General features: G+C 37.6%; 1 protein-coding gene across 1 annotated transcript in view; it reads right to left on the bottom strand.

Annotated features, from left to right (window-relative positions):
- Nucleotides 1-1,854: 1,854 nt before the first annotated feature.
- Nucleotides 1,855-13,931, bottom strand: part of LOC129749276 (protein bowel-like) — a 55,655-nt gene continuing 43,578 nt past the window's right edge. The window contains exon 2 of the mRNA XM_055744217.1: nucleotides 1,855-2,710. Coding sequence (XP_055600192.1) covers nucleotides 1,897-2,709 — 813 coding nt within the window. The 5' untranslated portion in view covers nucleotide 2,710 and the 3' untranslated portion in view covers nucleotides 1,855-1,896. The remainder of the gene's footprint in view (nucleotides 2,711-13,931) is intronic.

The raw sequence follows: 13,931 nt of genomic DNA, 5'->3' as shown, positions 1-13,931 counted from the left end.
ATTTAAACTATAATATTATTATCAAATTTTTTCAAATGAATTTAGATAATTTATAGAACAGCCAAAAATAATGTTGTAAAAGCTACACAATCATGAAAAACTCATGGTTTCAGTTAAGCATCTTAGGTGTATCTGTGTATCTTTCACTGAAGATCGTACAGGAGAATGCTCTTGAAATATCCAGGCTTGCCCATAAATCCAATAAAGAATTCAAGATTAGTCAAATCTGGCCGGGATGCTCAGATATTGGTCAAAACTTCTTGGATTTTGCCCGGATTTATTCAAATAATTGGCTAAATCAAATAAATACTTTCGATTTTTCTTTGAAAATTTCAAGATTTTCTGTTCAAAAAGGATTTTTAACAATTTCAAAATGAACATAAATGTTTGTTTAATCCTTAGATACGATTTTTATACTGCTTATGCATTGCAATGAAAACATATAATTTCCAGTTATTTTCTTTCACTTTCCTATTGTATGTTTTTTCCTTGATTTTGTTCAGATTTGCCCGTTTTTTCAATTTTTTCCTAAAATTGTCCTGATTTTCCCAACTGTGTGGTTGAAAGTAGAGCATTCATAAGGTTAAAGCACAGACTGATAAAAATCATCGTACTTTTTCACAACTATTTTGAAAAAATCCTGCTCGAATACTTTTCTAATCTAATTAGATATCAAAGTAATTTTAAATTGCTTGGCACCAGTTTCGAAGTGTTTTTTCCCAAATTTCAGAGGAACCCAACTCTTTGGTGATAAACGCCCTTGAAGTCATCTGATGTCCTTTCAGTTATTGATGAAATTTGTCAAGTCAGAGGGACCCCTACTTGAAAAAGATCTTGTAATACATCATCTGGTTGAAAATAGTCGACTCAAAAACATGAGGGGCATTAAGATGGAAGAAATAGAAGGAAATTGAAATATTCGCTTTTGAATTTTTATTAAAAATTCAACAGTATATTCGACCGAATATTCGTTTGGCCGAATAGTTTTTTTTTTTAATTTATTTATTTACTTAATGACATAAGATTTGCAAAGTTTTTCATTACAATCATTAGTTCTATGAATAACACAAATTAATCTACAACACTTTCATTTTTCTTCTTCTTTTCTCTCTTGGATTACACTGATATCTACTTGCTTTTAGATCGGCATTGTAACATATTTCTATTCTGTCCGGTTTGCATTCGAATAGTTGAAAAGGTCAATATTCGGTATTCGGCCGTTCGCTGAATACCACTATTCGGTACATCTCTAGTGCCAAGTATTTTCTTCATACTGTTTATAGAAATCAGACTCCAGAGCACGCGCTAAATCCCCCGTTTGGGACGTGACCCGCATGTAGAAAAAAAAAACTACTCCCAAAGACCCAAGCCTAATGGAGCACCTCAATCTTCTGTCTGATTAAAGAAAGAAGCAACACAGCATTATCAATAAAATAATGCCAAAAGGGTCTCTCAACCTCAACTCTTGAACCGGTTTTAGGTTTTTTTTTCCTTTTTTCTTACGATTGTTGTTAGGTTCGTTCAATTTGAATACATGTATGGCTCTCTGAGTGATGTAAAATTAAAAATAGGCATAAATCATATGTTATGGCCGTTTGACGATTGGCAGCTACCTCCTCAGTTACTGTTTTGTTTGTAGAGAAGCTCATTGAAATCTTTTCAAAAAGTTTTCATCAACTTAGCTCAACTTTAAATTTGTGAAAATTTTATAAAACTTTTACACTGATAAGTGGATCAAAGTTTAACTTTTTTGAGACTCCTTCTAAATTTTCTCGGAATTTCGCTTTTGCAAGGTTTCTGCCCCTCTAAGAAGACGAGGAACATGGGAACTCGAGCCGTCCCAATCGTCTGGCTGGATGGATGCTGCCAAACCGCAGACACTTTTTGACTAATTACCTACCTGTGGTCTCGGAGATGGTCCTGCCGCCGGAAGGCTTTCCCACAGATATCGCAGGAGTACGGCCGCTCGTCGGTGTGCGTTCGTTCGTGGATCAGCAGGTTGTAGGACTTGGTGAACTGGCGGTTGCAGAACTTGCAGATGAACTGCTTTTTCGGGCGGGAGGCTCGGCCCGGGGCTCGCAGCAATCTTCGGTCTAGACCGGGATGCATTCCAGGAACGCCGGGAGGGTAAAGGCCAACGCCGGCCGGTGGGAATGTAAAGGTTCCGGCTGAGGTGGGGGAGGGACCTGGGCCTCCGAGGAAGGCACCCGGTGGGTAAATGCCTCCAGGGGATTGTACCGGAGGTCCTCCAGGTCTTGGCAGAAGCATTGCGGCGGCTGCTTCTCGAAGGGCAAGCTCTTTTCGCTTATCGGCCATCATAGCCATTAGCTCGTAGCTGGAGCCTCGCTTGGGGACTCCTTCCTTAGAGAGCCCATCCGGGGCGTCGAGCATCCCAGGGTACAATCCAGGTCGCATCGATCTCGACGGTAGTACGGGTACAAAGGCAGAACTCTCACGACTGTGATGTTGGCTGGCTCCGGGGTTCATCATGTGAGCAGGAAATCCTCCCAACTGGCCATCGTATCCCCCCGGGGCACCGGAAGAGGAAGGCGTCCGTCCACCGCCACTGGAAGAACCGGAACCTCCGCTGGATCCACGAATGGTCGGTGAAGAAGGCGGCCCTCCACCGGCCGCCAGGAACTGGTCGATCCTGGAGGAACGTGACATTGTAGCAATGCCATGATCGTCCAGCACGCCTTCGGCAGGCATTCTGTGAAAGAAACCAGAAACAGAAAAAAACATGAATGAGTTGAAGACACACAAAAACGACAGAAAAAAAACAAAACTTTTCCGCCCAGTCTGTGTCGGGAGGACTTATGTTGTAAATACATGAATGTAGGTACATGAGTATGGATGGCCACCAGCTCAAAGTGAAATATGATTTACAACCACCATCCACGTCCGTCGTCGTCGTCGTCGTCCGAGGGAGGAAGAGTCAAACAAAAGTCGCTTTGCATAAGTGCTGATCCAGCAAAACCAGCCAGCCAGTATTATAGTTTTATGCTGCAGGCTTCTGCAGCACTCGAATGAGCGCTCTCGGTTTATTTTAGCCTTTTGTATTTACACTATCCGAATGTGAAAAAAAACTCCTTCCATCCCACTACCCATTCCATTTCGATTCGGGGTGCAAATATTGAATTACCGTTTTTCCCTCTCCTTTGCTTCCTCGGGTTAACATCACAAAATGTTATGTATACAAGTTTTTTTTCCATTTTTTGTTTTGTTTTCTTGGTCCGGACGCACTTGGTCCGTTTTTCTGGGTGTCTGGCTGAAATGCGGTAATGCTATCGTCCTGGCAAGTTTACCGAAAGCCAAAACGAACGTCATCTGGCTAATTTCGTCCCGTAGTATTGTGAGTGTAAGCATTGATAGTGTTTCTTTTAAAATTATTTTGAGAAGTTGTATGAAAACCTACACGTTCCTCTGATTCCCGAATTCACCTCAATAAAAGCCAGCAAATCCAAAAGGTAAACCTAGAGAAGTCTTTAGAAATCTTTATAGAATTTTGAAAGATCGGAAAGATAGAGTATCATTCAATGATGGAAACTTTAGCTTTGAAGGCATCTGAAATGGTAATCACTTACACACACAAGACACTTTTGGAGAACTGCAAATAAGTGGTTTTCTGCGTATAACTCTATTGGTTTTCAATATTTAAAAACAATTTTTTGTAGTTTCTTAGGGACCAATATTATTCATCGATTGAAATTAAAGTGAGAAAAATATGCTTGCCCAGTTCCGCATAAATCATGTGAACAAGTGCACACACAAATCTTCAACATGCTTGTTATTAGGTGACGAGCTGAGTCGAAAGCTGCCTCTGAAGTGTAGATTTGACCCTACATATTTTGAATCGCAAAATCAGTTCCATCAGTTGTACGGATAATTTTGCGATTCAAAATATGTATGACAATAACAGGTTCATTCTACACTTCAGAGACACCTTTCGACGCAGCTCGTCACCTAATAACAAGCATGTTGAAGATTTGTGTGTGCATTTGTTCACATGATTTTTGTGAAACTGGGCAGGCAGATTTTGCCCACATTAATTTCAATCGATGAAAAATATTGTTCTTCAAGAAACTACAAGAAATAGTTTCAAAATATTGAAAACCAAAAGAGTTATATGCAGAAAACCACTTATTTGCAGTGTCTTGCTGTAAAATGGTTATCATCAATTTGGCTCATTTCAGACGCCTTCAAAGCTGAAGTTTCCATCATTGAACAAAACTTTTCTGTGAAAATATTTCCGAAAGACTAATAAGAGTAACACCTTTCGAAACAAATAGCTCACTCCACGCTCATGAATTTTAAGTAACTTGAAATGGTTCAACAATGTTTTTTAGAAACACACTTCAACTATCTCTAGTATCCTCATCTATTTTCTCTTGGCTCTCCACTTCACTGCACGCTGCTACCCATAGATGATAATCTCCTCCAAGAAAGCGCTACTAACTAAGCTGGCATTGCATCGGCACCCGACTCGCAGGTGAGATGATTTATCGGCTTATTCCAATGAAGTTTTGTCCGAAGCTAATTGCTAATAAATGCACGAAAACCGGAGGCAAAGTGCGGGTGAAAATTAATTTCCACACCACGCCGCAGCCACGAAGCCAACCAACAAACTACTAAATAACTAACAGCAATCCGACGCGCGACGTGTTAAAATGACTTGTATGAGAATGTGCGAAAAGCTTTTCCCCCTTTTCCCCCCTGAAGCATTCGAAGCCGAAGCCCCAAAACCGGAAATCGCTGGCCCTCTTGGGGGAGAAGAGAATCACACTACTCATCATCATCATCATCAGCCAACAGCAGCAGCACCCGGTAGCTATCCGGTTGCCACCGTTTTGTTGTGTTGTTCACTCGATGCAGCTAAATTTGTTGTTTTGTTATGTGTTTTTTTGCTGCTGCTGCTTCATAATGAGGTGCTTCGTAATTGCTGCCTGATTTATTGGTTGAATGAAACACAGACACTATTGGGAAAAACAGACACTTGTTCAATTTGTTGTTGATTTTAGATGCGGCCCTTCTGTAGGGATTCTTGGTCCCTCGTTGAATGATTTGGAAACCAGGGCTAGTGATTTGTTCGTAATTACTGAAAATTTAAGTTATGTGTTTTTGTCCCTTGATAATACATTGGTTCGAGTTTTGGGCGGTTGCTCCAACTTTTCGTGGTATAAATCGAATTTCGTGTCTACAAATGTGTACACTTGTGAAGCCAACTGATTTATGAAGACATAGACTCCTTATCACCAGCTTATAGAAAGGAGTGAAATCTACCTGAAAAGCCAAAATAATTAGGAGTTTGAATTTTGAATTTGGCGAGAGTCCTGGGGAAATCCATTACGACTTTCGCTGATCTGGTTCTAATCATGGGCCTCATAAGGATTCAGGTCACAATCATCCGTGCCGTGAAAGTAAAGATCGAAGAGCTCCTGAGCTTCCCGAAGCCAGGTCCGAAATAGAGAACTTTCAAAGACTACTCAGGACTAGAATAAGTCCAGTTGGTACGTTCGACTACAAAAGCTCGAGAAACGGCAAGAGAATAGAGAATATAGACTGTTAAGAAAATTAAAAGACTGTATAAAATAACTGTCATTTCAAAAATCGTGTAAGGTTCACACACTCATTTGGTGCAACACCTTAAACTTGTAAAATTGACCCATTATTGCGAACAGCCGAGATCTGTCAAAAAAAGTGTCGTTTCATCGAGTCAATTTTACACATTATTTAGAAAAGCTGACTTACTAAATAAAGGGTAGTTTTTTAACTTGTCATTCAGAATATAGAACTCTTTCTGCCGTAACCGATCTCGTTCGACGATTCAATGAATCGGTTAATGCTGAAAGAAGATCAGCTGAATGAATATTTTCCTATTCTGTAACATGAGCATGAAAATTATACCTTGCCGAATTTGTTTTTATTATTTTCTTTCCATCCTATAAAGGGCTGACATCGCCATGCAGAGCGGGCTTCCAAAATAATGTGTAGATTTTACACGCTTACATTACTAATTTTCACTTCTGTTTGATGTACATGCTGTGTACACTATAAAGGGTGCAAGGGCTTTACATTAAAAAGGAGTTAACCCAGTCTTTTCCGATAACGGGTCAAAACTACACCATAAGGGGTTGCGCCAGATGAGTGTGCACCCCAATTTTGGCTGCGTACAGTTGTTTACATCCAAGAGAAGTAGGCTTTGTCATTTTTTGTCGTTTTTCTCGAAGAAATCTGAAAATGTGTGGCCTTACTCCCGAGTAAAGAAAACGGATTATGCACAAATGGGGTACTGTGAGTGGTCTATCAATCAGAAAACTAGCTAAGGAAAAAGGTGTGACTGTCGGAGCAGTTCAAACCGCATTGAGAAAGCATGGAGAACAGTATACTTTTGCAGATTCCCCGAGACGCGGTAAGGAACCTGGCCCTGCTGACCCTACAATGGACAAGAAAACCAAGGATAACTAAAAACGGCATCCTTCGGCATCAGTAGGGGAGGAGCGGGCTATATGCGCCTTTTAAGCAGAATACTGATTTAATCAAATATAACATCGAATATGTGTACAAAAACTATATACATATGAGTAGACATCTGTTTTCTGTCTGTGGAGTAATTTTTTTGTTGAAATATCTTTCCTTTTTTGAGAAATTGATTTTATTATAACTGTTGTCAAAATTGACGAGCCTCAAACCGTGTGGGCTAAACGCGTCTATTTATGTTTTATGTAAAATTTCTGTTTTTTTTGGCAATACTTCCGTATAACTACATTGGAAATGCTAGAAACTGATAACTTTCATACGACAAAGCTGAAGTTTTATAAAAATCTATGTATTTTAGAACTTTATGGATTAAACAAAATTTAGGATTGCCATCATATGGAGGAATTTCATTCCTAAGATAAATTTTATCAAATCTGTTTTGAGATCTTCGATTTGCTCTTAAGATATAAATTAGAGTATAGAATTGAAGTTTTAATGATAAAAATCATATATTTATTCTATTTAACCTGTTATTTTAGGGTAGTGGCATTTTACAAACATGATGGGGCCATACAAAAACACTCTCTTATTCCACTTTCCCATCATTATGAAACCATCATAAAAGCTTAAATTTGTTTTACTTCTAAGTTTCATTTGAATAAGGAACAAAAACCAGCCAACTTTTGGTTTCGAGCCTCTCTACGTATAATTTTTAAAAGTCAAAATATTACATCAAAAGATTTCAAAACCTTGTATGAAGTTTTAAATTTTTTTGAGTTGGTTTATTCATAAAATTATTTCTTGCCTTATGTTCCAAGCGTATCAACCTCAAAATGCATTGATTAGATTTGTTTTCTTGTCAGCCATTTCGTCAAACGGCCGTAGGGTCATTTAACCTGTCATTTATCGGTGATGTTATGTCGTGAGATGGAACACCATGTAAATAAAAAAAACGGGATATGGCCAAAACCAAAGGTACCTCATCGACTGACGTTACGCGTGCCAAAGAGAGAATAGGACTTCAGACCCATTGAAAGCAGAAGCATCCAAAAAACAATCAAACCAAACAGAATTAATTCGTGAAACCGAAGGTTCTGAAACTCTTCGACAATCTTCTGGCCAAGAAATCGGGTTATGTTATCATGGATGATGAAACCTACATTAAACTCGACAATAAAACACTGCCTAAACCATAATTTTTAAATTTATCGCTCACCGAAGCTAAGGGAAAGGATGTTCCTGCTTCAGTGAAAGCCATTTAAACTGAAAAATTTGGATTGAAGGTTATGGCTCTGTTATGGCGGCGTGGCAAGCCATATGCGAATGCGATGAATTGTTTCGTCCATTCATAACCACAGATTAAATCAATTTCAAAATGTATTGCAAAAATGTTTAGAAAAAATGGTAACTACCCTTAATTAAGCAGCATTACAATCCTACAATCTTTTGGCCTGATCTCGCTTCGTGTCGCTGCTCTCGGATGCTCTAAAATGGATGCTTTAAAATGGTATGAAGTCAACAAGTTCACATGTTTAACGGAAGACATGAACCCACCATACTGTTCAGAGTTTCGTCTAACCGAATCTTTTTGGTTTTGACGAAGGCAAATCTGAGAAAATTCATGAACACAGTGGACAGTGTAGAGAAATTCAAAAATAATTGGCCTAAAGTGGTAAAAATGGTCGAAGAAAGCACTGTGGAGAAGCTGATAAATAGTGTTAACTCTAATACGTCCCTGAGATTTTTACACGTTACATGGAGAAAATATACCAATCATCGAAGCGTAGTTGATTTTTTCGCATCCAACTCTAAATATAATAGACTCAAATATAAACCGTTAATTGACTTTTCTCAATCAACTGAAATTATAATAGATTCAACTGCAATTGTATAATTGATTCAATCGTAAATATGATAGATACAACTACAACTGTAGGATTGATTTTATGCATTAAACTATTAATATAATAAATTGAACTATACTTTCTTAGTTGACCTCTCACATTAAACTATAAATAAATACGGTAGATTGAACTATAATGGTATAATTGCTAAAACTGTAAATATGATTGATTCAACTACAATTGTATGATTGATTCAAAGCATTGAACTTTGAACATAGTAAATTCAACTTTATTCTTATGATTGATTGTGTGATACTTGAATAAACACATACACATCCAAAAAATAATGTAATTTGTAATGTGACTGCATGAACCGGCTGGCAAATGTGTAGAATTAAGAAAGTTCTATCAGTGACTTATATTTTTTCCCTTTCTAGGTCAATTTCCTATTATCGAATTCGGCAGACCTTACCACCTCTTTCTTCCGGAAGTTCTTTTGGCCGAAGATGACTTGGAAACTAACTAAGGTGTTCGATATTCGATCGGCCCGGGCTGCCACTGAAACCAAACTGTGCAACACAATCCGGGAACCAGGAGGAGGTTTCTTTACCGTGAGACCTGGGGTGCTCAAAACCATTCTTCCCGTTGGAGGCACCCACCGTGATACGGTAATTTTTGTCTCTTTTTAATGTTTTTTATTATTTAAATAAAATTTTGTTTGCATCAATCGGATCGAAGCCAGGCATTCGGCTCTTGAAAAACGTTCTAGATCATTTCTAAAGTAAGACGATAAGTGGACAAATCGAAATCAAATTGCTGCGAAGTGAGCATAAAACAAATCCATAAATAAAAAAGCAAATAAATAGAAAATAAAACGCAATAAAATTATTCCGAAAAACTACCTTAAGATATGATAACTTCTATAGTAAACATGAGTATAATCTATAGTTGAAATACGAATCAATCGTAGAAATATTGGAAAATCTATTGTATTTACAGTTAAATCGACTATATCAGTATCGTTGAATTCACTATATTTATTATTGAATGCACAACATAAATCGTGCGATCAAAGTTGAATCTATGATATTTATAGTTGAATGCTTAAAATCAATCATACAACTAAAGTTGAATCTATTATTTGTGTTGTTAAACGCAAAATATCAATTAGCAGTGTTCGGCATCGCTAACTGAAAAATTAACGCCGCTAATTAAATCGCTAACTCAAACAAAGTTAGCGATCGCTTATTAAATACGCTAAATGAGCCAAAAAAGTTAACGTTTTAAGCTTAAAGCGCTAATCGCTAATCGCTAACTGGTTACCAACATTAAGGCCGGAACAAATATTAAATTTTTCTTTAGTCACGCACTTCCCCCTTTCGATTTTCTCAACTCCCCAAGGGGAATTAATAAAGTTTCAAGTATTTAATTTAAAATTAGATAAATTGAACGTATTTTCAGAAAATTATATGAGTAAATCCAAAACTGTCAAAGATAGGAGTTTTAACGAATCTCTGTGTTCTATAAATTAAAACAAACGATTTTCGAACAATTAAAGAAAGAGCAAAAGAACACAATATGGAAAATGGGAACTATATCTCTCTTTTTTTTAATTTAAATTTCGGTTAAAAATTTACTCGATTTATCGGTTTTGTGCAAAGTATATAGTATGCAGTTTTGTTGCAAATAATCTTTTGTGCGTTTCTTTTTTTTTGTTTTGGCATTATTTTACATAACCCTCATTTAAAATCTTTAACGTGTTTTCCCTTTTTTCAAATTTGCAGAAGCATTGTCAAACGTGAACATTTATACAATTTCAATTTGAACTGAAATCGAAGGCTACAATAGTGATTTTATCTTATTTTTATATGAACTGATCTGCAAAGTCTCTAAAAAAACTGTATTGTTAAAAGTAAATAGCTCAACCACTTGAAATCCAATACTGATGAAGAGATGTTGAAAATAGTTTTATATTATTTAACACCTTTTATTATTATCTTTTTCTGTAAAAGTGTCTAAAAAAGTGCTTAAAGAGAGAAAAATGACACTAAACACATCTTTTCTCTAACTCTAGTATGCATTCCCCTAATGATTCCAATTAAACAATCAGAATGATGCACAATGTCACTTTAACTTGATTAAAGAAAAAAAGTTTATTCTATCACTAAGAATTCGAGAGATTGATACAAATATATGGGAGTTAGCGATCTTCAATTAGCGGAACCGAAAAATAGCGGAACTATTCAATTCGCTAAATCAATCCAAACTTAGCGGCAAAATTAAACCGCTAACAAAAAGTTAGCGGACTAACTAGCGAATAGCGGATTAGCGCTTTTGTGCCGAACACTGTCAATTAGATAACCTACTATATATGTAGTTGAGATGTATGCATGTAAGTATGTTGGTTATCCAGCATGGGTGCACGGATTCACCGCAGTTTCTGCCTAAGTAAGTGCTCACATGCATTCTTAGATTATTAGGTTCAACAAATCTCCAATGCAACGCGTACACCATACTCGGACCCCATGGCTTCGTATTTTGGAAGAACGAGTCAATCAGGTGGGGTAGTTTACTTACAGGTATTCTGGCATCCGTGTATATACCTGGTCAGCTGGCAACTGATTGAACATTCTTATTATACAGTCATACATCTTACCTGTCGGCCACTTATGGGATTCGAACTCAAAAATGTTCTTGCCGATACCGGGAATCGATCCCAGTACGCCTGGCATACCAAAACCAGACTCGCACCAGCCAATCCACTAAACCACATCGGCGCTTACTATATATGTAGTTGAAACCTTCAGGTTTATAGTTGGTCGTGAAGTTATCAGAAATATAGTTGAATATACGCGGACTATTAATGGAAAAACTATACTTTTTTGCTCCGTATACAATCCCTGGAGTGTAAATTTGTCACTCCTGACTAAACCAATATATCTCTCTTGTTTCGCAACCGATCTTTACAAAATTTAGTGTTTCATCTACAACACTTCAGTTTTCCATTATTTAAAGTATAAGAAATAATATATTTATTGCGAAATCTTGCGTGAATATACTCAAAATCCAGTGCAAATTTGAATTTAAGTCCTAGAAAATCTGAAAATAGCAAATTGATAAAAATTTCAAAAAAAAACAACAGTTACCTTTGGAAATTCGTCAAAAGTTCTGTGTTTCGTTTTCTGAAAATCTAAAAATCCTTTTTTCAAAATTTATCTGGTGTGACTTAAACAATTTTGACAGTTCATTGATTGAAAAGTACGGTTTTTACATTTTTTTGTGGTCATGATCTCTAAAAAATTAGAAAATCCTTATGTGCAACGTGTAGCTTCTAATTTCAGCTTTTTTGGAAACTTTGTTAAATTGTTTTTGAGCATTTCGAAGCTGATCAACAGTCTTTTTTCCGAAGCATGTTTTTCGAATTTTGTTCTTAGACTTTGAATTACGGAAAATTGAAGTGTTGAAGCTGAATATTTTCATACATATTTGAGTATCGTTACGGTGTTTCCAAAACTAAAAATTTTGTAAAAATCTGTCGAGAGAGATATATTGGTTTTAGTCCGGAGAGTCAAATTGACACTCCAGGAACTGTAACGGGTAAAAATTTCTGAGACGTATAAGGGTTTAGCAACAGTTTAAAAAAAATAAAAATCTCTACATGTCTGCCAAAAGTTTTACACAATTATAAAATTTTCAGTAACAGTATATATTAGAATTGTTTTTAACAGAACTAGACTTCGGGGACATTCGCTTCGTTCTCGAGTATCCGACTGATACTATTAACTGCATCCAAGATATGCTCTCAATCGCTTAGCCACATTGAAAGCCATTGATTGTCTGTAGGAACACGCGTGAATGACACTCACGGATGAGGTCACAGGTTTTTCCCCCCTCTCGATTGTTGGCTGTTGTCGTTGTTATTAATCGATTCCGCAATGAGTGCAGCTCAACAAATCTTGTAACTTGTAGCACGGCGACGACGACAGATAAAAAGATGCCGCCCTGCGAGGTCGCCATCGCATTACAGCAAGTGGCTTAAAGAGAGCACAGCTTGATGGGGTATTTGATGCAGTGAAAAGGTAGAATAATTGTATATTCGCGGAGTAAGAGGTTCGATACTTGTCGGAATTTCATAATTTTTTTAGGTTTTCGATTAACAATTATCAGTTTTTAAAGAAACTCGATCCAATTAAAACTAAGTAATTCTATAAAGTTGAATTTACCCTAATAGAGCCAGCTACAAAGCTCGTCTTAATTAATTTATTACCGAAGGCCGTGGAAGCTGCCAACAATCGATTCGTTTGTCCCAATCTCGACGTCGCGTCCTCATTAAGAACATGTTGATTCGTCAACAACTTACAGGCTTAAGCCATTCATACACACCGCACGCTTCTCAGGCGTACGCTAAGTTGGTAGATACCTACTTTAAGTAGCGCTCGACGGCCCGCAAAATCATCCATCATAACGAAATATGAGCGAATCACGCACACGCGAAACCATTTTTCTGCTTGAGTGACATCATAATTTACATTGCACGGATCGTGGAGTCGCGTTTCTGTTGTTGGACTGATGCCGGACACTTGTTATTGCACTTGCGATTTAGAGAAACGCATCTCAAGAACGAGATGTTGAACATGACAAACGTCAGAACTTTGTAAGAGGGAATCAAATGAATCATACCACAAATTGGGTTAATAAAATCGAGCCAGCTATCCATAACGGAGCTATCCAAAGAAACAAATCTAACGCCGTTTATCACACGGTACATAAATTCCAACATCCGTCGTCGATAGCAATCGCAAATTCCAAATGTAATCAACAGACAGACTTTCCACATCCAGCTATAAAACTTCCAGGTTAAATCACCATCTGCCAATCCAAATCACCATTTGAGGAACCCCGAAATAAAAAAAAAGGCTCTGGGAAACCCCTGGCATCCGCGCACACGAGAGGTCAATAAATCAACCTGAACCTTCCACCATCAATCCGCATTAGCTGTGAAGAACTCGAACGGCCAAACCGTTCATAAAAAAAACCTCAAAAGTTCCCTGCAACAGAAACCTGAATCGCGCTGATTCAATCAAAATCTGCCTTCCTCAATCCTCCGCGCCTCTCCCGCTGACCACAAACCACTCAATACGCAAATCAACCGCGAGGAGCGTTCGCGTAGCTTTCCCCACGGGTGGTCCCGAGTGATAGATCAACCCGAAATTTTTTGAGAAATAAAAAACGCGACTTCGATCTTCGACTTTCGAGGCAGGCGCGTAGGATCGCGTAGGCACTCCATCACACCGTTTTAAAGGTCTACCCCCTTCTTCTGCGAGCTAATGGAGAAGGCTCCGATGAGTTCGTTTGCTTACTTATGCTGAGGTCTATCGAGCTAAAATCTTAATTATGTTAGGGCCGCAATTACTTTTTCCTTTCAATGGTGGTGGGTTCATTTACGAAAGCTCGGATAGCGATGTGGAATTTCTCATTTACGATTTGTAACCTAGAAATGGAATGTGTTGTATTTCTTAAATGTAATGTGTCTTCGTTCTGAATTGAAATACTTCGATTTTCCTATTAGTTATGTCAATTCCGAATTAAAGTACTCAAAATATTACTTTC

The sequence above is a fragment of the Uranotaenia lowii genome, chromosome 2, assembly GCF_029784155.1.
Source record: "Uranotaenia lowii strain MFRU-FL chromosome 2, ASM2978415v1, whole genome shotgun sequence".
Taxonomy (NCBI): Eukaryota; Metazoa; Arthropoda; class Insecta; order Diptera; family Culicidae; genus Uranotaenia; species Uranotaenia lowii.
Note: the sequence above shows the minus strand (reverse complement) of the source record. Positions and strands in the feature narration are given on the sequence as shown.